Source organism: Glycine soja, chromosome 7 (assembly GCF_004193775.1).
Source record: "Glycine soja cultivar W05 chromosome 7, ASM419377v2, whole genome shotgun sequence".
NCBI classification, from domain to species: Eukaryota; Viridiplantae; Streptophyta; class Magnoliopsida; order Fabales; family Fabaceae; genus Glycine; species Glycine soja.
The window spans coordinates 853008-876126 of NC_041008.1; the positions used below are offsets into that span (position 1 = coordinate 853008).

The 23119-nt window shown below is 32.7% G+C and overlaps 2 protein-coding genes across 5 annotated transcripts; one reads left to right on the forward strand and one right to left on the reverse strand.

The window, feature by feature from the left end:
* Nucleotides 1–1638: 1638 nt before the first annotated feature.
* On the reverse strand, nucleotides 1639–7555 carry LOC114417948 (inactive protein kinase SELMODRAFT_444075-like). Of its 3 annotated transcripts, XM_028383038.1 has the most exons (12): nucleotides 7343–7555; nucleotides 6894–6965; nucleotides 6474–6667; nucleotides 5930–6199; nucleotides 5437–5591; nucleotides 5262–5356; nucleotides 4084–5117; nucleotides 3595–3755; nucleotides 3224–3300; nucleotides 2986–3133; nucleotides 2656–2805; nucleotides 1639–2179 (listed from the first exon to the last, which is right to left on the reverse strand). In XM_028383038.1, exons 4-12 carry the CDS (start codon nucleotides 6111–6113, stop codon nucleotides 1931–1933), a joined length of 2253 nt encoding a protein of 750 aa, XP_028238839.1. In that variant the 5' UTR covers nucleotides 6114–6199; nucleotides 6474–6667; nucleotides 6894–6965; nucleotides 7343–7555; the 3' UTR covers nucleotides 1639–1930. The 3 variants fall into 3 exon arrangements, with proteins under 3 accessions (XP_028238839.1, XP_028238838.1, XP_028238840.1); XM_028383037.1 differs by lacking the exon at nucleotides 7343–7555 and adding an exon at nucleotides 7080–7175 and having other exon boundaries at nucleotides 6474–6965; XM_028383039.1 differs by lacking the exons at nucleotides 6474–6667; nucleotides 6894–6965.
* Nucleotides 7556–20491: 12936 nt separating this feature from the next.
* Nucleotides 20492–22424, forward strand: LOC114420312 (ABC transporter C family member 8-like). 2 transcript variants are annotated; one of them, XR_003668379.1, is made up of 5 exons: nucleotides 20492–20598; nucleotides 20814–20903; nucleotides 21015–21321; nucleotides 21473–21538; nucleotides 21697–22424. XR_003668379.1 is itself a non-coding variant. In XM_028386242.1 (4 exons), exons 2-4 carry the CDS (start codon nucleotides 21315–21317, stop codon nucleotides 21987–21989), a joined length of 366 nt encoding a protein of 121 aa, XP_028242043.1. In that variant the 5' UTR covers nucleotides 20614–20903; nucleotides 21015–21314; the 3' UTR covers nucleotides 21990–22424. The 2 variants fall into 2 exon arrangements, 1 of the variants encoding a protein (XP_028242043.1); XM_028386242.1 differs by lacking the exon at nucleotides 20492–20598 and having other exon boundaries at nucleotides 20614–20903.
* Nucleotides 22425–23119: the final 695 nt, after the last annotated feature.

Consider the following 23119-nt stretch of genomic DNA (forward strand, 5'->3'; position numbering starts at 1 on the left):
CTCCAATTCATTCATTAATTGCACACAAATTGAATACACACTAGTTCAAGCACAAACAAAATCCTTATGGAAGCAATACTCAGTTTGATCGTTTTAAAATACTACTTGGACAAATTGGTGCACTTATTAATTAGTAAATATATATATATATATATATATATATATATATAAAATAGAATTTCTATTTTAATTATATGTTCATGAGTCGGGTTAATGGGTTAACGGATCTATAAATCTAAATCTGTGATCCAACTCGTACATAAACAGTTTTGGTCGATTTGATTTAATTTTGACCCAAATATATAAATGACTCAATCCAAATTGTTCGGATCAATTTTAATTAATTTGGATTGATGAGTGACTCATATCCATTAACACTCTCCACATATAACCCGGGTTCAACTGTGAAACCCTTAACTAGTTCGACCAATTTCTTATTGTTAAATGTTGCTTTTGTCCATCACGCGGCCCAATGTGTCAAAAAATTGTTAACTGCACGCTAGGCCCTTTAAATACAGCATGACCTTATGGCCGCCCTTAATTATATAAGACTATATGCTGTTTTTTTTTTTTTTTTTTTTTTTTAACAATTTGACTATCATTTTCAACTAAGCAAACTTGTCATTCAGAATAATATAAGATTAATTAAGTTTTTAGTCTTTAAATTTTTTAAAATTAAATTTTTAATTTTTAATTTTTAAATAAAAGTTTGATAATAAAACTTTTAAAATTCATTATTTATTTAATGGAATTTCACGAATTAAAAATTAAATTTTTAAAAATTTAAGATTTTAACTGGACAAAATTCTATTCAGAAACTAAAAACCTTAATAAGAAAAAATCTAGGAATCATGACTAATCAATTTTGTTCTGGGAGCTAAAAATTAAATTTCAAAAATATTTAAAAACTAAAAACTTAATTAATCCAATAATATATTTTGTGACTGCTCATGGTCCAACTGTCATCTCTAGATGGTCCCTAATTGTAAAATGCATGCATGAAATTTTTTGAAACTTACACAACAATATTGGAAGAACACAAGCTGTGGGTTCTGCAAAGTTTTTTTGTTTTTGCCGATGTTGATTAATAAGTAAGATATATGGACAAGAATCAGACAGAGTCGACCTCGGGATAAGGTGTGGAGTCTCTTTGTTTATAACTTGCCAATACATAACCGGGAAACAAGACACTTGACATGTCTCTTGATTGTATTATGTCTGAACATCATAGTCCTGTCACCATCAGCCAACCAATAAATTTTGTTTTACATGCTACGAGAGTCAAGAATTCAAGAAAAAAAAAATAACATTGTCATAATCAGCCAACCAAGGTGTTTTCATTTTGCATGCTTCTCAAATTTAAAAATTTGAATAAAAAAAACACAAGTTCTTAAAGTTAACAGATGTGGTGCTCTCACTGTCCCGATTGCTAGTTCAGATGATAATCTCAGCTCAGGTTTTGTTCACTTCTCAGTGCATGCATGTCCATGCACAGACAAGAATTGGAACAAGAGGAGAGAAACAAAGAGATGAAAAATTATTATGTATTATCCCAACCAATTTTTACGTAACATAATTGAGTTTTTTAGTTTACTCAGAAAAATAACTAATAAAACTGAATTACATGTTACGTGAAGATTGATCAAAACCATAATAGTTGGAACATAAAATAAATTAGGGAGGGTTGAAGAGTGAAGATCATATAGACAGCAGTTAGGTCTGTCAAGTCATTCAGACACTAGTTTACATGATTTCCTGAATTTTTTTCAAAAGCTTTTCTATACTTGCCTATCCTACTTTCACTCTGCTATACAGATGCAAAATTAGATCCCATTGCACAAAAAAGGAAATAAGAAACAACAAAATAGGTAGGCAACAAACATATTTTATATTTAGCATAACAAGAATGCAATTTTCATCATCAATCACTTCAGATGTCATCTTCACATGAAGCCCTCCTAGCCTTGTCCCTGTCTCCCCAATAGGAAGGCTTGTACTTGTCAAGGGATAGCTTTCCACTGAAGGATTCCAGAGACTCTTCTAAAAGGGGACCGCTATAATGCTGCTGCCTTTGTAACGGCTCTGACCAAAGTCTACCACTCCGGTTTCCTGCATCATAACCTGGAGTTGAGATGTAATTTGAGTCCATCACCATGTCACCTTCTAGTATTCGGAGAACCTTCAATAAACAACCACAAGTATGCCAAAACAGTTAGATTGTTTTAGAATGCAGAAACATGTCCAAACAACTAAGCTTTTAGTATTTCAGCAATGAGCATATTATATTATTAAAAAAATGTAACCAAAAAGTCTTGCCTAAGACTAGCCATTAAACTTGGCTTTTATTGGCAATTGCAACAAATTAATTTAAACACCACAAATTATTAAAGTGGAAAGTGGAGCAATTTTAGGAACTTAGGAAAGTTGAGAAGAAAGTGCACTGCACGCATGTGAGGAATTACTACTATACAAGCCTCCGGATATTTCGGAGAACATGTTATAATCCTTTTGAGCAAGACATGCAGTTAGCCTTTTCCTACAGGCAGTGTAGGATATTTAACTATAACTAAACATGATCAAGTTCCAAGAAATATGCAATTGTAAGTTCTTAGGAGCAAGCCAAGTTTGCCAAAAAGGGTTCAAAACTTCCCTTACCTGTGACATGCGTGGTCTACATTGAGGATCTCGCTGTATGCATAATGATGCAGCATGCAGCATGCAATAGACCTCATGTTCTGAATAGTGCTTACCAAGCCTTGGATCAATCAGTTCCTCAATGGCATATTCTTCCAACAGTGGTCGTGCCTGTTTAATATTCAAAAGTTTACACAATTAGGCAAGGCTAGTCATGAAAAAACAAAATAAATTGAAGCTTTTATGTTTGTCCATTGGAGTGTCATGAATGTTACTATTTACTCTCTTGAAATGGTGTTGTCAACAATCCAATAACATAACAAGTTAGATATTCTCATACTCTTGACTTACCCACTCAGTAAGGCACTGCTGCCCCTTTGGCCTAGTGAGATCCACAGCTTTTCTCCCTGTAACAAGCTCCACTAATACCACCCCAAAGGAATAAACATCAGCTTTTTCAGTGATTTGGCCACTTTGAGCATATTCAGGAGCCAAATACCTACACAGAAATGGCATAGCTTAGTTGTTATCTCGCATTGCTTATACAAATTTAAGGATGAAACTGTTTCAAGATCAATACAACACTTACCCAAATGTTCCAATCACTCTAGTTTCCACACCCGTGTCTCCATCAGGCTGCCACCTTGCCAGTCCAAAATCGCCAACCTTACATAACATAATTCAGCACAATTACAATACTGTTAGAAAATGAAGCACGCATTTGATGCATCTCAAAACACACACTTAAGATCGTGATCTCTAGGAAACTGAAAAATCCATGACCCTTTTCCTTTCATAAGTATTTTTTTTAAGCAGTCCACAATTACTTTAATGAAGAGAAAATTTGAGGTAAAAAAAAAAAACTGTAGAGAGATGAACATTCAATAATGAAGTAATGGTGTCTTTCAATATGTAAACTATGACACCGTGTTGTACAAAGGAAGGAAAGCAGTAACCTACCAGAGGTTCAAAATCATGAGTTATGAGAATATTGTTTGGCCTCATGTCACGGTGGATAATACAACCCACTCTACACTCTTCATGAAGATATCGTAAACCGCGAGCAGCTCCAACAGCAATTTTTTGCCGTGCAGACCATTCTAATGTATCCCGTTGTCGCCCTGAAATACTTCAAAGTATTAAATCAATTTACAATCAAGTCACCATATTCATATCACTGAATGTAACATGAAAGTATCATGATGTTAACATACTATGCATTAATATATAGCCTTTAAAGACAAAATGTTATGATACTTGGCATATCCATTTATAAACCAAAAAATTGATTTTAAATTATCATTTTCCAATTGTTCAATGACACTTAGATATATGATATATAATTAAGAACTTGACAGATTATGAACTTGAAAATCTTCACTAAGTTCAGGCCAATTCTAAATATATTTCTATCATGAGATAATTTGGTATGGGAGCAAGAGAAATCACCATATAAATGTGAATCCAATGATCCATTGCATATATACTCATAAACCAGTAGCCTTCTCTTATCCTCTATACAGAACCCAATGAGCATAACAACATTCCGGTGCTGAGCACAGCTCAGGACTTCCACCTCTGAGCAAAATTCAAGATCACCCTGAGAACTAGCCAATTTATGTTGCTTGACAGCAATGACTTGTCCTTCTGGTAGGACCCCTCTATGAACAGATCCAAACCCTCCTTCTGCCAAGAAGTTGGCCTGTGAAAAACCACCAGTAGCAAGTTCTAACTCCGAATAGGTAAACCACCTTGGAGGTTTTCCAAAAACAGGTGCCTTGTGTTGACATATTGAACATAATGGAGGGGGACCAGGTGGGGCGTTTCCGGATAATGCTATTGCTTCTCTTAAATTTCCACTGTAATCCATGTCATTTCTATAGGTTGAGATTTCAAATCCAGCTCCTCTATCAAGCCTAGAATACTTTTCTAGGAAAGCTCTGGTTGTAGATGCTTGAGGAATACCGTGAGATATATCTGATCTCTCTTCATTGCGTTGTGATGATTGTTGATGTAAAAGCAATTCTGTGATCCATGGCTGGTATCTCATGCTTGCTGAAGATGTGGACAGACTTTCACTTTCTGTGTCTGAATTAGTATCAACCAGTTCTTGACTTTCCTTGATAGTTTCCTCTTTTTTGAACTCACCATTCATCTCTGAGATGAAGAATGGTGAAGTTCCTGGATCAGAGCTTGAAACTGATGAAGTACCAGCTTCAGTTGCAGTGAATGGTGTCCCTAGCTCAGGACTGCTAGTTGGAGTTACAGTTGGTCCTTTGATAGAATTTAAGGAATCAAGCTTTATTTTGGTTCGGTTTTCAGGCATGTCATCTTGCTCAGAAGGTGATGGACCTGCTTCTTCAACATCCTTCTTTTGTGGTCCAATCAAATTCAAGCGCAGTACTTTAGGTTGAGAACGCTTCATAACCACAATGTTACACTGCAGTTCTTCCATGCATCGCTTTTCCTCATGTTTGAGCTGTCTGCAAAAAAGGCAACACCAAAAGCCAACAACACAAACTCAATTATAATCTCAGGTAAACAACAAAACAATAAGTCAAAAATGGAGATATAATCAAATAGCATGTCTATCAGTGAGGAAAATATAAGAGCTGAGAGACTATTACTTGTCTAATACGACCCAATTGGCTTGTGTTTTTTTGGCTTCTGCAGCCACTGCTCCACAAGGTGATCCGGAAACAATTTTAATCCTGACATTTATCTGTTGGGGAAAAGATTGGAATAAGGATACAACCTCAACATTCAATTTGCATGAACCTCGTATACATCAAGGCTACTAACCTTGTTTGGATCATAGACATTATGGAGCTGAAGGATCATCTGAGAACAAGAATCAGTGAGATCACTCTTCTGCTCTGATATTGTTCCTGGAGGGTACTTCTTAATACCACTGGCACAATCACCAGCAAATCTAGGAAAACCCCATAATCTTCTGCCTGCATACAAGTAGAATACCAGTCAATTACACAGAATACCATGGTGAAGGTCAAATTCCCACAAAACAAACACTGACAAAGTGCATAGTTTAGAACCACTCATTGCTATTTCCTGCCACATTGCCATCACAATTTCAAAAGGAAAAAGCATGAAACAATCCCTTTATATGATAAAAAAAAAAGGAGGATGATATACATGAAAAACCAATGACCATGTTAGATACTCAAATCTGAATCAAAGGAATCAAATTCCCATTTTTCCAATTTGCCAGAAAAACAATATCTGGCAAGAAAAAGAAGCGCAAAACTATATCAAATGCAGGCAACAGAGGAATTACCTGAACTTTGTGAAGGCACAACCACTAGTAGTGTAATGCAATCCCCAGGTTGAACAACATGACTGAGGGACCAAACAAGAGCAGTCTTTGGAATTTCCTTTGATGCCTTAACGGCAACAATGACCTTCTCAGCACCATCAGAACCTTTCTCTTGCTTCCCCCGCTTCTGTTGCTCTCGACTCATCAGCACCAATAAGATTGCCTCAAAAACTTCCGTGCTCAAAAGATTGAACTCTCAACAACCATCCAAAGCATGTGTGTTGCCGATTCCTATATAAGAGAAAGAGAAACAGAAGAAGACGTTCAGTATGATATCTATCAATCATTAGCCTGCCCCACCAGTACAATTATTATTTATCTTATCACCAACATGCTTGTACATTCCACCGGGCAATAAAAGAGACAAATTCTTAATGCCAAATTCAAACCATATGTATCAATATCACAGACTCAAAAGTAAAAACCTCCCCCAACGTTCACAGAATCTTGTTTCTTTTACAAGTACCCTCCCAAAGTAGTATAAAATCCGGGGAGAATCAGATACCCTTTTGTGGATCAGAAAGCAAGACGAGGTTGATGCAGCAGCACCAAGTTCAAAATGCATTTCAAGCTTTCTAAAACCCAACAAGATTCAAAGCAGTGAAAGATGGCATAGCACACTACTGCTTTACTTGCTTGTAGATGAGAGATTTGAAAGGAGACCCTTCACTCCACTACTAGCTGTTGTGCTTTTTGTACCTTCAAATCACCTACCAAGTCAAAATAGTCGAAAAGAAGCTGCTTCAAAAAAGGTAAAGGGGGTGTGTGTGATTTGGATCCAACTATTTGGCTCTACTATCGAAAACACTTAGATAGAAGCCTCCGCAAAAGATTCCTCAGCATAAATAGTATCTTATCTTGTCCTTCCTACTTCAACAGCAAAAAAAAAAAAAAAAAGACCAATCCAATCCTAACTCCCCCGAACCTCATAGACACATAAATATGACTTGAGATATAGCTCACTGCTCCTTCAAAGTTCACCCTCAATTTTTTTACCCTGCATAGCCCCAGATTCAACGTACATCAGAAAAATAATACAACAATATTGCAGAGTTAGGTGTGTGAAGAAGAAATGTAAATAAATAAATTCATGTATCATGTATGTACAAACATATGTATGATTTACTAATAACTTGCAACCGCCATTTTGTTGGTTTAGAAGGTCAAAAGCATCATTGGAGACAAGAAAAAAAAAATAGGGGGGGGAAGGCCAGAATAAGATCCAGTCCAAAACTTTCATTTTCTTTCTTATTATTTATTTATATTATATTTGTCCATCAAGCACAATCCCTGTGGCCAAATGAAACAACCAGCGAAAAACAAGAAAAAGGAATATCACACTTTTTTATAAAAAAAAAATTCTTTTTTGCTTACAAATTATTGTCTTCAGATTCTCTTAAAAATTTGATTTCCAGCGATAACACGCCTGAGCAAACCAACTCCAATCAAAACGCCTCTTCCCCATTAAAATATGAAAATGGGGCAAGCAGAGAGAAACTCCAAAATGAAACAAAGTTGGAGGCTTTAGCAACAGATAAGCCAACCCTGAAAGAGAAACCAGTGTTGGTTGAGAAGAAAATGAGTAATGAGTACAAAATGGTTTCTGGGCAAGACAAAACAAATGGAATTGGAGACAGAGAAAACAAAACTTAAAAAATTTAAATAAAAAGGTAAATATAAAATATTACCGTAATATTAATAAAATCAAACTATTCATTTGCTCTATAATTAGAAACCGAAAGAAAATTAGTTCGTGAACAGTTTATTTGGCGGTTTATTATAGTAAAAAAATATTATAGTAATTTACTGATTTTACACCGCCAAGTGTTCTATCTTCTATGATATTAGCAAATAGCAATTAGTAATTTTTTTTGGTGAAAAAAAATTAACCTATAATAAATAATATTTTTTTAATACTTACATTTAATCACAAATTATTTGCATGATAAATTTTTTAAATCTTATAATAAGTCATATTATTTGATTAGTTTACAGTATAAAAATTTTGAGTGAAATTTTTGCATACTATCGGTTAAAAAATATTTTTACAATATTAATCATATATTATAATAAATATAATGTACAAAGTAATAAAAACAAACAACTTGGAGACTTTCTGAACAGATGACCATATAACTTCTTTTTTTTACACTGAGTATATTGTATATAGGTTAGTATTTTATAAATAAAAAATTACATGCACACCTATATTATGTGATATTAATATTATATAGTATGTTATTTAAGAAAAATATAAATTTTGGGAGAAAAGGCAATCGTATTCCTCTCTGGTTTGGTGTACATCGTAGAACAGTAAGGTGAAGAAATACAGAGACCTGGCAGTCACCTCATCTTCTTCTTCTTCTATTACACAGTTTTGATTTTTGCAGTAAAATAACCTTCGAGGGGTGGTCACGTGTTGAATGTTCATAGTATGAAACGGCATCGTTTGAGGCTCTGAATGTGAATCTAAGAATTTTAAATGTTGATGCATGGGCGGGATCTTATAGAAAACGGTATCAAAATCTATAAGGGTTTTCTGATCTGCTCTGAGCTGCATGCATTGATGATTTTATGACTTATATGTCATTAATAAAGGGACAGTGTCGTGTTATGGCTGTGGTTATTATATTATGACACAAAACTCACTGACTTATTTGGGTCACTGACAAATGAAGCAATTTGTTACTTGGAGTAATGGGAAGATAGCTTAGATAAGAGTGTTGTGGGGTGCATGGGGGGGGACCTACATGATCTCTTCTCCTAGGAGTAGTGTTTGTTTTTTCTCATCTTAAAATTTCAAATTAAAGGGTGTTTTGTTTTGTTTTCTGGTGATTCGAATGTGCTAAAGTTTGCTTCTACCTAAAGTTGTGTGCCGGTTGAGACCAAAACAGTTTGGGAGGGAAATCTGGGTGACATCATCACCTCAACTAAAATGGAGAGGTGTGTGTACTTTTTATGGTTTTTAATTGGGAATTTTGAGATTGATCTCATCATTGTCTAAATTAAAAGGTACTCTCCCATGAATCTAATGTCTAACTTTGTTATTCCTCCTTTATCATCAGATCTTAACTTCATGATTTTGCTTGTGATTGGTTTTACTGCTACCTCAAAATATTGCATAATGGATGCAGTGATTAACAAATGGATATCATTTTCTAAACTTCATTAAAAGATTAATATTGTCATAAAATAGCTACAATGACTAACTCAAGTGATAATTTAATAATAGTTGAAAAAAATTTCTTAAATATATTTTTTCTTTTCGTTCCTTTAATTTAACTTTTTTTATTTTTATTCTTACAAAAGAAATTATTTTAGTCTTTATAAAATGTGTTTGTTATATTTTTTTATCTTTAAAATGTTTTAGATAGTGTTTTAAATAATAAAAAAAGTGCATTGAACAATTAAAAAAATGTTATCTAAAACGTTTTAAAAATAAAAAACAAAAAAAATATTTTACAAAGATTAAAATGATTTCTTTTTCAGAAAATGGAAAAAAAAATTCTAAATTACAAAGAAGATAAATGTATTTAAACTGAAAAATTTTGACAATATTAAATTGTAGTATAAAAAAATTACTACATTTTACAAAACTAAGTTTTCTACTATTTAAACGTCAAATTCTAAATATTGTATTTAATATCCTTCATCATATACATTGAGTTTTTATTTTACATTTCTACACATCCTAAAAATATTTTATACAAATCAAGAGAACAATAAATATTGTCTCAAATTTGTTGTTAAAAAACCTTATTCCAAAACTAGTACTGTATGACAGTCAAAGAAAAGAAAGTGATATGGAGTGTGGCGTTATTACATGGGCATGGGCAAGTGTGTGAGAAATGAAATAGACGAAAATGATGAATCCCATGGATCGTAAATTGCTCAAGGTTAATGTTATTGTCTTCTTCTCTCACCCCATTCAATGTTTTTGGATTTCGCTATAAATGCCATAGCGGTTAAACTTAAAAAATGCACCGTCACGTCACCGTAACATTCAATACTACTATAATATACTAGTTCTAGTTCATGTTCATGTTCATGGTGGTAGTGCTACCACCACACCTCATGCTCATGCTCATGCTCATGGGATCCACTCACTCAGCTGAACACAACTTCTTCTCATGAATTCAACATTATTCATCAATCTTGTATTTTCAGCAACAATATATATATATAACATTGTATATGTGTGTTGATGAGTATTTTTTTTCATCCCTAAGAAATAAAGGTATTGTTATGGGTTTTAAAATAATTCATTTATCTTATTCAATTAATTAAGTTAGATCTATTGATTATCAAATATTATTAATAAAATAATCGATATATATATATAAAGTATCTAATACTAGTTTTTTAACTGACATTTTAAGACCTTCCTTTAAGTATTATTTAGAATTTCTAATCTAATAATCTAACTTGGTAATGGTGGAGTTTCTCCCCTAATAGTATAAGTTTTGATATGCCCGCAAAAAGGTTTATTCTTTTTCGTTTCATTCACGTGAAGATGATCGAATAGAATATTAAACTCGTTAAATTGAAACTGAAAGTCATTATATATGTTTAATAAAAATATTAATATAAATATTGTAAATTTACACCACAACTCATTGTATTACTGTATTAACAACATATATTAATTCTTATAAAAAATTAAGATGATTTACTCTTAAGTACGTAAGTGTTAAGAATGAAGTAAAAGAAAAGATAAAACCTGATGTGTATAACATTTGATGAGAAATGAGATTTTTGATGGTAAGAGTTGTTAAAGTGATAGTAACATCTAAATAATTCATTACTTATAAATAATGTATTATTAATAAATAATTTGTTGCTAATAAATAAGTAGATATATATAACTTGATAAGGGAATAACAATATTATAGTTAGAATTAACATATTTATATTTTATCGACCTAATAATCTTAAGTTCGTGTAGACGAAAAGAATTGAGGTGTATATTTTAATATCATCTCACCTATCATGTCAATTTATGAACCCAAGATGTATGATAGTACAGTAATAATAAGATTATTATTAATATAATGTACTATTAAACGGTCAATATAAGCCTAATAGTTAACAAACCGTTTGTAAAAGAAAGAAAGAAGGGTTAACATGTACTGTAACAATTTTTTGAAGTGAAATTTTATAGGGTATAGACAGTGACTCAACGACGTCGTCTTAGTATATTCGATTGTGACGCCACGTATCCCGTAGCTTTCAAACCTACGAAGCATTTTTTATTTGCAAGATCTGATTAAAAAGTCATAATCTCTTCGGCTTAAACGAGGCCAGACACTAGACAACTCAATTAATATTTTTTATTTATTTCTATGATAATTAAAAATGTTCGTAAAAATTAATTATTATTTTTCAATATCATACGGGATTTTTATTAATAATTTTCAAAAGATATCAATAAAAGAATCAATAATAAAAAATAGGAAAAACATGTTAGGAGTATATTGTAAATTGAATTTATTTAAAATACATTTATAGTACAATTTTTTATCCTGTTATTTAATCATAAGTTATCACATATAATAAAATAATTGATTTTTATAATAATTTGTTAAAATTTTATATTCACATTGTATGAAAATTAGACTCTTAAAAATTATAATAAAAATATATAGATAATATTTTTAATAAAAAATACTTATAATTTATTAACGAGTGTCTTTATTTAATATTTACTCAATAAAATAATTTTTAAGAAGAAAATATCATTTATTAAATGGTAGTAAAAGACAAGAAGTGTCCTAACAAAAAACAAAACAGTGCAAAAAGGATAGTCAATAAAATATTAGAAAAATTAGTAAAATACTGAAACAGAAGGAAACAATTTTACGCATTGATGTTTTGTCTTTCTTTGGATACAGTAGGCATAAACCAATTAGGCCGTAATTAGCTAGATGTTCCCAACGTTGGTTCAAAAAATAAAATTAAGGGTTTTTTTATTTATTTATTTAGTTTTTAGTTGGGTCTGATTGTAAATTGAGTAGTTCTGTTTTAGTTTTATCTTAAAACTCAGTTTAAAATGAAATTAAGGAAGCACTTGAAGAAATTTTAGTTCAAGCATGTACTTAAGCAAACTCCAATCAATTTATCACTATAAATGTCATTGATCACTTTTCTACGTATAAAACTCATTAAACTAGTAGTTTAGTAGATTGATTATTTTTTAACTTTCATATTTTTTTTCTTTGTCTTTTGCTTTTACTAGGAAAAATACTATGATGTAAATGTATCGTTATTTATTTATAATATTAGAAGCCTATTGACAAAACGTGTTTCAGACTCAATGCCAAATAACACCATGCAAAAGGTTTATCCAACTCGAGCACCCCACTATACACTATTCAAATAAAATACTTTGCACAAAACTCTAAAGTGATATTAGATATCAACATCTAGAATGCAGTGCCATATATAGTGATAAGATTTTAACTTAAATTAAACATAAAGGTTAAATCCATCGCATTATGAGATAAAGGTATATGCTATGCACGCCCAAGCTGTCTGTCTACTGTTCTAATCTATCTAAACGCATAAACAAACATAAACATTCAAAAGAGACAAAATGATCTCAATTTCATGAATGTTATTTCATAAGTTAAAATTCACAGTCCAAACTCCGAAGTTTGTAAATCTAACAGCACAGCCTAATTTTCTAAGCCCTAAATTTGTCCGATGTGCTACGTACTCTCGTGCTTCTAACCTCCCCATATAATACGCATCACTATAAAATGGACTTAATTGCACGTGGCAAGTAGCATGCTCACCAAAATGTGCAATGAAATATTATGTCAATATTTTCTCCGGACTCAAATATGACTCAAATAGTAAGTACCAATATATACTTTCATATTTACTAAATTTTTTATTAAGAATCTTAGTTAAACTTATTTAGTTTTTTATTTTATATAAAAATTACCTTTCTTAAACTATCCTTAATCATAATTATTAGAGATAATGCTCACATTTTTAGTTACTGTAATGTAGATATGAAGTATTTATAGATGTTACTACTAATTAATCTTTATCAAAGAAATTTATTGATAAGTATTCACTTGTTAATGATTAATTTTTTTCAAAAATAACTAACTGATTACTTATGTTTACATTTAAATTAACTTACGAATAGTACTTTTGAAATAATGGTTTATATGAAGTTATGGAGGTTTGAGATTTACTTAGTTAATTAAACACACAATACTAGCATAAATAAATTTAAATAAGAGTATTTTTTTAATCATTCATCATCTCTTATCAATATTTATATTATTAATATATCAATACAATGGCATACTTTCATAATAATCCTCTCTTGTTCTTTGTCCTTCATCAGTTTTTGCTTCATTAAAGTAAGTTGCATCGATCTATCTCAAATTTATGATTTTTTTTTTTTGGCTAAGATCAAATTTATCATTCATAATATGTAAAGCTAATGTTTTTGTAATTTTGAAAAGCACGTATAATCTTTATTTTATAATTTATTAATTTTATTTTAACTTAATTAAACTATATTTTATATCATCGAACGTGCAAATCAAGGGCGGAACTACGTTAACAGCAGGAGCAGCCACCCCAAAGATGTAAAACATCTTAATACTTCAGTATAAAGAAAAACAATATATCTTCTTAATATTTGATCCAATGTCCATTAAAATAAACCTATTTGTAGCATGTAGCTAGGAGTGGGATCGACGACTCACCATATATTTATTTGTTAACTTTTATTTATTTATAAAAATAACCTAAAAAAATTCATTTTTTAACCTAACCTTTTAACTTTACGGACAATGAAACCATTTCACTGTTTGTCCTTATCCCTATCTATAATATGTTAGACACTTTTACTCATAAGTTGTAATTGGATTGTTAAACAAATAAAATCAAATAAATTCTAATTATATGAAGTTTATATGCTAAAAGTTGAATTTAATTAAACTTTATTCTCAATTGATTATCATACTAAAAAAAGTTCAATTGAATCTTACTTTATTAGATTGTTTTTAGTGTTACTTTTTATGTTTATTTGTTTGTAAAAAGAAATTGTAATTGTATTGTTAATGATACTAAAAAAATTTGTCCCTAGTATTTCTTTCCAGGTTACGCCCTTGGTGTAAATCATTTAATTAGCGTGAAGCTGTTTCTGAATTTGAATTCAAGTCTTAACAATATAACTATATTAAATATTCATATTGAAAGTGTAGAAATTAAACTTGTGATATCTAAAAACAACTACTATATTTTATAAGTTTGATATAGTTTACACTTAATACATGTTTGAAAATCAGGTCCATGGTGGTGACCAAATCATTCTATTAGAAGATTACATTATCTTTCTCTGTGTGCGTGGGTCCTGCTTATTTTATAAGTTTGATAACTAACACTAGAAGTACGTGGGTCCTCTTTGATTATTGACTTAGAGTGGCTAATTTGGTACAGGATGCTGAAAATCGGGTCCTAACAACAAGATTTCGTTGTATAAACTTCTTTTCATGCAGGCATTGATTGAACAATTATTTTTAGCTTTGTTGTACACCGTTGACCATAAGGTTTAAATATCAAATTAGGAGGGAACATGCGTTAGGTAAACTTGCAGGGTGTGCTAAGTACCACATGATAAAACTCACTAATTAAGTTCATTCTAATTTATTTGCCCACTAAGCTGAGTAGTGTGCCCTACTTGCACAAACAGTACATGTTTTCTTTCCTTTTGTGATGCGATTGATGCTGGCCCTCTCAAGTAGTGTTGGGAGGACATGACCATATTGTATGATTAATCTAAACTATGTGTTGGCTTCTTTCCATAGGAATCTGGTTTGCAATTTAAATCTTGTTGGTCATCCCTGTGATAAAAGTGGTTGGGCTGTTAAAAGCAAAAATGAAAAATTGATGGAGTGTCATTTGGGAAAAGACGAGCTCTAACATGAATTAACTAACAATTTTATTCATCATAAAGGGTAGTGGTCATTCAGATCGGAAACAAAAACAATCGCTTGTGCCAGTGTGCAGTTAGATGATACTTGAGTAGAACTTCAATTAAATTTTTTACCGTTAACATATTCGTGATTTTTTTTATGACAACATTATGTCATCATAATTTTTTTTTGGTTTAGATTACAAATATTTTTTACTCAAAACAATCTCTTCAATTATTTAACATAATTTGAATTCGAGATGTTTAGTTAAATTCAAACTTTAAGAGTGTGTTAGTAATAATTTAATGTTGAACACTGAATCCAAAAGATAATACTGTTGATATAAATATCAATGATAAATTTTCCATATCTCAATTTTTATACCACCATCATATTCTTTTTTATTTATTCTTTTGCATTGCATCATAATTGTTACATTATTACAAGCCTAATTTGTTCGTGTTAGTGATTTTCATCATGTGATTTGGTAAATAATAAATACTTTGAAAGGGACATGAAAAGGAAGGTGGAGAATGGAGGGATGGACCATTCATTACCTTATTTATTCTTCACACTCCCTAATAGGAAACTTTGATACAGCTGAAATAGACTAAACAGCTCAAGAATTTGCCAACCATTATCACCTTCCATTCACAAAATCCATTACAAGGAATATAAAATTAAAATATCATAAGAGAAAGAAAAAAAAAAAGTCCCCACCAAAGTGCATGTATCACACACTCAATAGTGCAAGCCCTCATGGGTGGGCCACTTATGCCACATGAAATTTCTCCCACGTAGGGTGGACATGTTACATCCCCATATGTTCCCACCCTGTGTCCATGAAATGATGAGATAACTGGGTCTCCCCTTCCCCCACAGAAGGACTTTTATTGCTACTTACACTTCACATAACTACTTTATGTCTGTCTCAATTTCGAACATGGTTTTAAACAATGGTCGGGGATCCAGATTTTGACTGCAATGTCAAGGTTTTTGAAGTGTTTGTGACCCTAATATCAAAAAACGTGATGAAACTGTGATTATGTTTGACGCAATTTAAAAACCATGACTTTATGAGCTTAATGATTTTGCCGGGGCATTGTAAAACGCAAACCCAATAAGCACATCAAAGTATCAAACCTTGTCTGCTTATTGAGGTTATAAATTGTTCTTTTTCCAATGCTTTATGACATCGGCTGGCCCTTTTCTTTTTTCGGTTTAGTTTTTCCATATTCGTCTCTTGTTTTCTTTTGATCAATTTAATATTTCGGCCATCATTTCACTGTTATATACTGTGCGAATTGGCTGCAGACTCTGCTACGAAGACAAGTTCAGCTCAGTAAAGTGACAAAAACATCAAATATGTTGACCAATGATCATTTTCCCTTAAACAAATTATTGTTTTTTCCCCCAAGTTCTTTTTTTGGGTATTTCCCCCCTTTTATTTGTATCATCTGCTTGTTTGGTCCATCAGTTATATTTGAGTGACGCGAATTCTAGGATGCCAAATGAAACTCCTTTGACACCCTACTTAAGTTTATAAAAAAAAGTGGTAATCATTCGGGTTCGTCTAATTTAATAATAATAAAATTAAATGGATCGAATTTGATGATGATAACTGGATTGAGAGATCACCAAATGTACACTCCTACGATTATTGTTCTTCCACCGACGTCATTCCGTTGATAAATCTGGAAGCATCCCAGGCGAACTGCTCTTCCAAAGCGCATCTCGACCTCTCTGGAAGCATCTCCGACGAACTCCCTATTAGCCTCAAAACCCTCGACCTCTTGTTAAATGCTTTCTCCGACAAGATTCCGAGCTCCATTGCGAACCTCTCTCAGGTTCAGTTGATAAATCTTTCCTACAATCAATTTTTCGACGAAATTCCGACGAGCCTCGGAGAGCTTCAGTATTTGCAGTAACTCTGGCTAGACCATAATCTCCTCGGAGGAACGCTTCCTTCGACGCAACCAAGAACTGCTCTATGCTTTTGCTTCTGAGCATGGAGGGAAATACATCGTTCCATCGGCAATTTCAGCGCTTCCGATTCCGGTTGCCATCTTCAAATCTGATCCATTTAATTTTTTATTATTAAATCGGACGAATCCAAATGACTGTTATTTTTTTTATAAACTTACCTAGGGTGCAACCTAGTCATCTTCTTGAGTGGCATACTTTTCCATAAAACCTAGTTTTGTAGTTCAACTTTTAACAGATTTCTTTTATTTTTTTTATACAGGCAAAAGAAATATATTAATAAAAACCAAAATGACACAAGAAGTATCAAAATTTGGTCAAACATATAAAAAAACATGAAAGCGTCGCTACCTAAAGACATACGCAATATTCTACATGCACAATGCATCCCTGTAAAAAACAACCCATAATAACCAAATTTCACTAGTACATGAATCCCCTCGCTTAATGTGCAAACAAAAACCCTTCACCAGATGTCAATCATAACTCCCCGCAAATAATATTATTGCTCCAGTAAAATTTCACCTTGTGTAAAAGTTCCAATCACAGAATGGCAGGAAGTTTTAACTATTTCCGATTGTATTGCATTTTTTTTATAAACAAAAATTCAGGTGAGTGTCTTAGGGGCTTACTGTGACACCCTCTACTCCTCACATATATATTAATAAAGGAATAAAAATTCAAATATTAATTAAAATTATTTTTAAAACATTTTTAAATACAAGCTTTTCAAATGGGTAAAAGGCTCACATTCACTTTCTTCTACATCATATTCAAACTTGTCCAAATAAATAATAAAGTCATCTCGACTCAAAGAAAGTCATATAAGTCTCATACAATTAATATAGAACCTATATCCTAATGTCACATCCAATCAGAGCGTGGTGTTCCCGTGTCCTCTAGCATGAGGTTCTTCATAGTCATCCACCTATTCATCTGCTCCCCCGAACACAAGTTCAAGATCATCACAGGATCCAAACACAACAACACACAGGGAGTGAGTTATCACATTCCTAGCTAATAGAGAAACAAAACAATTAAATATACGTATTATATAAATGAGATACCACTTGCTTAAACATAGCTCACGTAACTTCACCACTTCGTCATTCAAAATTCACTTTTCAATTATCAATCACATTACACAAGAATCTCACACTTCGATCAAGATATAATAACACATCAATTAGCAAGCATATGCAATAGTTATGCTAAGACTCAATTCTATATGCAATGTGGTACCATGTCAGTGAAAAACCACCCTGGGGCGCTTAGGAGTACATAACAAGACACACCACACAATGAGTTTGTCAGGTCACTCTCACTAAGTAAGATCATAGGGAGACCAGTCAGGGTCACGATGTTTTGCGAGAATGCTCCAACCATATGAGATCAGCATAGGCTTAAAGGAGCACTCAAACCCGGTGACCCCCAAGGCCTACACTCCGAAGAGTCCGTCAGGGCCTCTCCCTCCTGATTCAGGTCCAACCCCTAAAATAATTTTTTTTTACATGCAGACACTGCTCATGAATTATACAATACCCACGACCTTACACTCGTGTTTTAAACACGTTCAACACAATTGCGCTACGATTTAACACTGGTTCCTAAATAGGAAACCTACATTTTCTCTTTAACACTGCGCATCAACGCTTTTCTCAAGATAACGCTGGTCGGGTATTGTACAATTCATAGCTTACAACACAAGTAATTTCACATCAAGTGTTAACTACACACTTATCCACAACTAGAACTCATTCACAATTTCACATCTCATAGTGTCACAATCCACCATCACATGTTTACACGTATCTCACAAATTAACACATGTTCAACTTTACACTTATACTCAATCTCAATAACAATATTATAATCTCAAAGCAACATGTTATTCTACAATTCATCACATACTCACAATTTGAATTATCATTTCATGTCCTCAATATAACAATTTATATAAAAGACTATCACAACATGAGGACTAAAACCCCTCAAATAATATTACACAATCATATCCAAATCATAGGTCCAAATATACAATATCAAGAGCACAATTTATTAAGCAATTTTCATCAGGACATCAATATTTTATTTATAATCATAAAGGAAAAATTGCAATTTAACAAACATCCCAAAATAAAATTCCAATATAATTCTCTAAGGGTCCCTACACATGTTCTCACTAATCCCCAACTGTGAATAACTCATCCCTTACCTCTAAGCGAGCTCACGTGTCTTCAGCCAGCGATAGCAACATCTCTAGCGGTTCCCGGAAATTCTTTCAATTATTCATCCGACTGCTCCGATAGAATTCCCAAACGTCAGAGAGACGGAGAAGAGATTGAAACCTCCACTTGTATTGTCTTCATACGATTCCTTTTTCTCCCTCCACGAATATTATCTCGCAAATCCCAACGGTGGAAGCGTGCGGAATTGAATTTCGAACAACATATCCAAATTTCACAATAATCCAACGGTTAACGAAACCAGGATCGTAGTTTTACCAAGACAGCTCTGGGTTTCTGCGGGAAAGAAAAAGGCTACAATGCGAAGGGTTTTTCTCTTAGTTCAGACATGATATCGAAATTCCCAACGGTGAGAATTCTCGGAATTGTGTTGCGAACATGATACTCAAAATTCACGACGATCCAACGGTGAACGGGTTCGAGATCGTCTTTTTTCTGAGACTGATTTGGTGGGCTGCGGGAAAAAGAAAGGGTTTTGAGAGGAGAAGGGGAAAAACGAAAATGAGGCCAAAAGGAGGCAGCTGACTTAACATAACTATTTATACCTAGGGTACTCAGCCTATTATTTGTTCTATATTTATTTATTTATTTATTTATTACTAAAAAACTTTTTAAATTTATTTACGAAAAAATTGGGATGTTACACTTACCAGGAACAGAGCACATTCATCACTCAAAGAGAACTCTTAGAAGTATTTATGATTATTATCTATCAACAAAATTTTCACATCACTAGTGATAACTTATATCTTTGTGGAATATGAATCATATTTTTACCAACCTGACCAACCTTGGTTTGATTGTATTGGAAGCATAGGGCACAATGAACATGCATGAGGTAAGTTTCATCTCTTTAGGTTGGACAAAAGAAAATCATTAAATTCTCTGTTTGTGTCAAAAACATGAATTTGTTGAGAATTAATCAATATATCATCCTCCTATTGGGACAATTGAATTAGGAATGGTGCCATCTTTCAAAGTTAAGGAGCTAAACTACACTCTGAACAGTAAACACAATGTTATTCAAATAAGTAGCATGTAGCAATGCACCTTGTCCTGCTTGTGGCATCCCTACCACATTCATATTCGAGAAATGTCATAAGTACGGGACCTTAGATTTCAATAACAGTAGTATATAAATATTAATCTAACATACCCAATAACAAAAAAGGAGCTAGTAATCTCAATAAAAAAAAAGAGTAGTAAAGCATTCGGCCCAACTTTAGTTGTAATGGGCTCGGAGGAAGTCCAACTTTTTTTTAATTACAAAAAAGGTATCATCTACATGAAATAATTTTGTTAGCATTATATGGGAAACAAAGCTCAGTGATACTTAAGTCTAGTTGACACAGATGCTGCACTTTTCTTGCACACTAGGGCTGCTATGGAGTGGTTACTAACAAGAATTGAAATACTGCAGCTTCTCTGTATGTGTTTCTTCCCAAAGGATCTATAGCCTCAGGTGACATTAAAATCATGATACTATAATCTATATTCTGTGTCCAACTATGGCAGGGTTCTAAATGATTTTGACATGTTTTACTGTTTTTTTGGTGTTTTCATGGCTTGTGGGACTTTCTCTGTCTTACGCTCTGTCATTGACAAAAACTTTGCTGTATGTCTTGTAACTTCTCAAACTTCATCATCTCTGTTGAACGAATCAAACAATTCATGCAGATGCCACAAGAGCCTCCAAAAATATTGGAGGATGAAAGGCCACCATCTTCATGGCCTTCTAATGGCAGGATAGAGTTTAAAGCTTTGAAGGTAAACAAATGAAAAGATTAATATAGTAGGAATTCTAACCCCATCCCTCGGTTTGTAACATTATTCCACTTTTGGTACAGTTTGGACCAACCAACACATTGTTATTTTCAGGTTAAATATCGTCCAAATGCTTCATTACTTCTGAATGGAATCACTAGTACTTTCAAAGAAGGGACTAGAGTAGGAGTTATAGGAATGACTGGGAGCAGAAAAACAACCCTTTTAAGTGCATTGCTTTCGTTTGGTAGAGCCTACAAGTGGTGAAATTCTTATAGATGGACTTAACATATGCTTAATAGGCCTGAATGAATTAAGAATGAAGCTAAGCATCATCCCTCAAGAACCAATTCTTCTCAGGGGTAGTGTTCGAACCAACTTGGATCCACTAGACCAATTCTCCGACAATGAGATATGGAAGGTTTGATAATTGACTCTGCCAAAGACTCCCCTTTGGTTATTATACATAATTTTTATGTGTTTAAATAGGTGGAAGCCAACAAGTGTAGGGAGTAGGGTAGGCTTCAATTAATATTTCCATAGTACCTAAAGCTTTTCATTTTTCTATATAGGCATTGAAGATATGTGTCTACTCAATGAGGCTATTAGTGGATTACCATATCTACTGGACTCATCAGGTGACTTGTGTTCATTGACTGAAGCGAATACTTCATAGTTGGTAACATAATTAAATCTTGACAATGACCAAAAGAAGAAGATTGTTTTACTTTATTTATTTAATGTGATTTACTAACAGTTATATATAACTGTATTATGTTCTTGGTTTATTTTACAGTGAGTAATGAAGGTGAAAATTGGAGCATGGGACAATGCCAATTATTTTGCCTTGGAAGGTTTCTTCTAAAAAGGAATAGAATTTTAGTTGTAGATTCCATTGATTCTGCAACAGATGCCATTTTACAAAGGGTCCTCAGGCATGAATTCTCTGAATGCACAGTTATAAATGTGGCTCACAGAGTTCCAACTGTAATAGACAGTGACATGGTCATGGTCCTGTCTTATGTTAAGCTTCTTTTTCTTTTGTACATAGCAGGACACTTAAAACTCTCCCCTATTTCCCCCAAATAGTTATGGTAAATAGTTATGGTAATGTTGTAAAAAAAATGTAGAAAAGTCAAACCATTTTTTTATATTCTTGAAATTGGTTTGTTTGGTTATAAGTTTTAACCCTCTTGTTGGTATAAGTTAACAGTAAAAAATGTTTGATTCATACCATTGAGTTTTATATTATGATTGTAGGTAAACTGTTGGAGTATGATGAACCATCAAAACTTATGGAGGCCAAATCTTCTTCATTGTCCAACCTTTGTAGCTGAATACTGTTCCAGCTGCAGCAGGAACTCCTTATGAAGAACTTTAGGACTTTGTCTACTAAGGCCCCCACCCCTCCCCTTTTCTTTTTTGCATTATATGCAAGCCTGCCTTTATAGTTGCGTTGCTTTTATCTGTTATCATTGATTGAGACAAGAGAAATACGATGTTTATAACGTAATGAAAATTCAATACGCTAGACTCTGATGGATAACCATATATGCAGAAGTTGATTATTCTCAGCACAGTCCAACTAACATGAATTTTAAATGGAGTTTTTTAGAAATTAGAGAAATTGGACTTAAGGCCTAACTGAACTCTACAAATGTGCCTTAGGACTGGATATCCAAAGCATAAACAAATGTGGGTGACTGAAGAACAACAACCCCTTGTGCCTAGGAATAGAATAGACATCTAGATCCTAGACAAATATGGGTGTCCTAATTATAGATCTATGATAGATTTTAATACCATTTTAGAATTTGACCTTTTAGGGGATGTTTGATAAAAGATAAGCTTTTGATTTTTCGGGAATCATAGATTGAGATACTTACAATTTTTCATGTTTGATTTGCATTTTAAAAAATAAATTTCTAAAAAAGAATGTTTTTTAGGAATGTTTTTTAATCAGTTTTTTATAAAAACTTTTTCATGGGAAAATGAGAATCTTAGAGTTTGTTTGTGATGGTTGTGAGTTTGTGATTTTTGAGTTTTAAATGTAATTTTTAAAGCAAAACGTGCTTGGTAAAAATGGAGTGAAAATGATTTTTAAATCATTTTCAAGACACTCTTACACTCATCTTCAAAATCAAGCAAAAAAGTTTTGTTAATTTGATTTTTAGTTAAAAACACACCATTCACACATTTTTTACATTTGAGAATGACAT

Excerpts from the sequence above, each read along its gene's own strand:
- LOC114420312 (XM_028386242.1), top strand. Across the intron at positions 21,539-21,696 it reads ATATCTACTGGACTCATCAG|TGAGTAATGAAGGTGAAAAT; the intron begins GTGACTTGTGTT and ends TTTATTTTACAG.
- LOC114417948 (XM_028383039.1), bottom strand. The coding sequence starts at position 6,113 with ATGAGTCGAGAGCAACAGAAGCGGGGGAAGCAAGAGAAAGGTTCTGAT. Across the intron at positions 5,118-5,261 it reads AATTGGGTCGTATTAGACAA|ACAGCTCAAACATGAGGAAA; the intron begins GTAATAGTCTCT and ends CCTTTTTTGCAG. Across the intron at positions 3,134-3,223 it reads AGAGTGATTGGAACATTTGG|GTATTTGGCTCCTGAATATG; the intron begins GTAAGTGTTGTA and ends ATTTCTGTGTAG.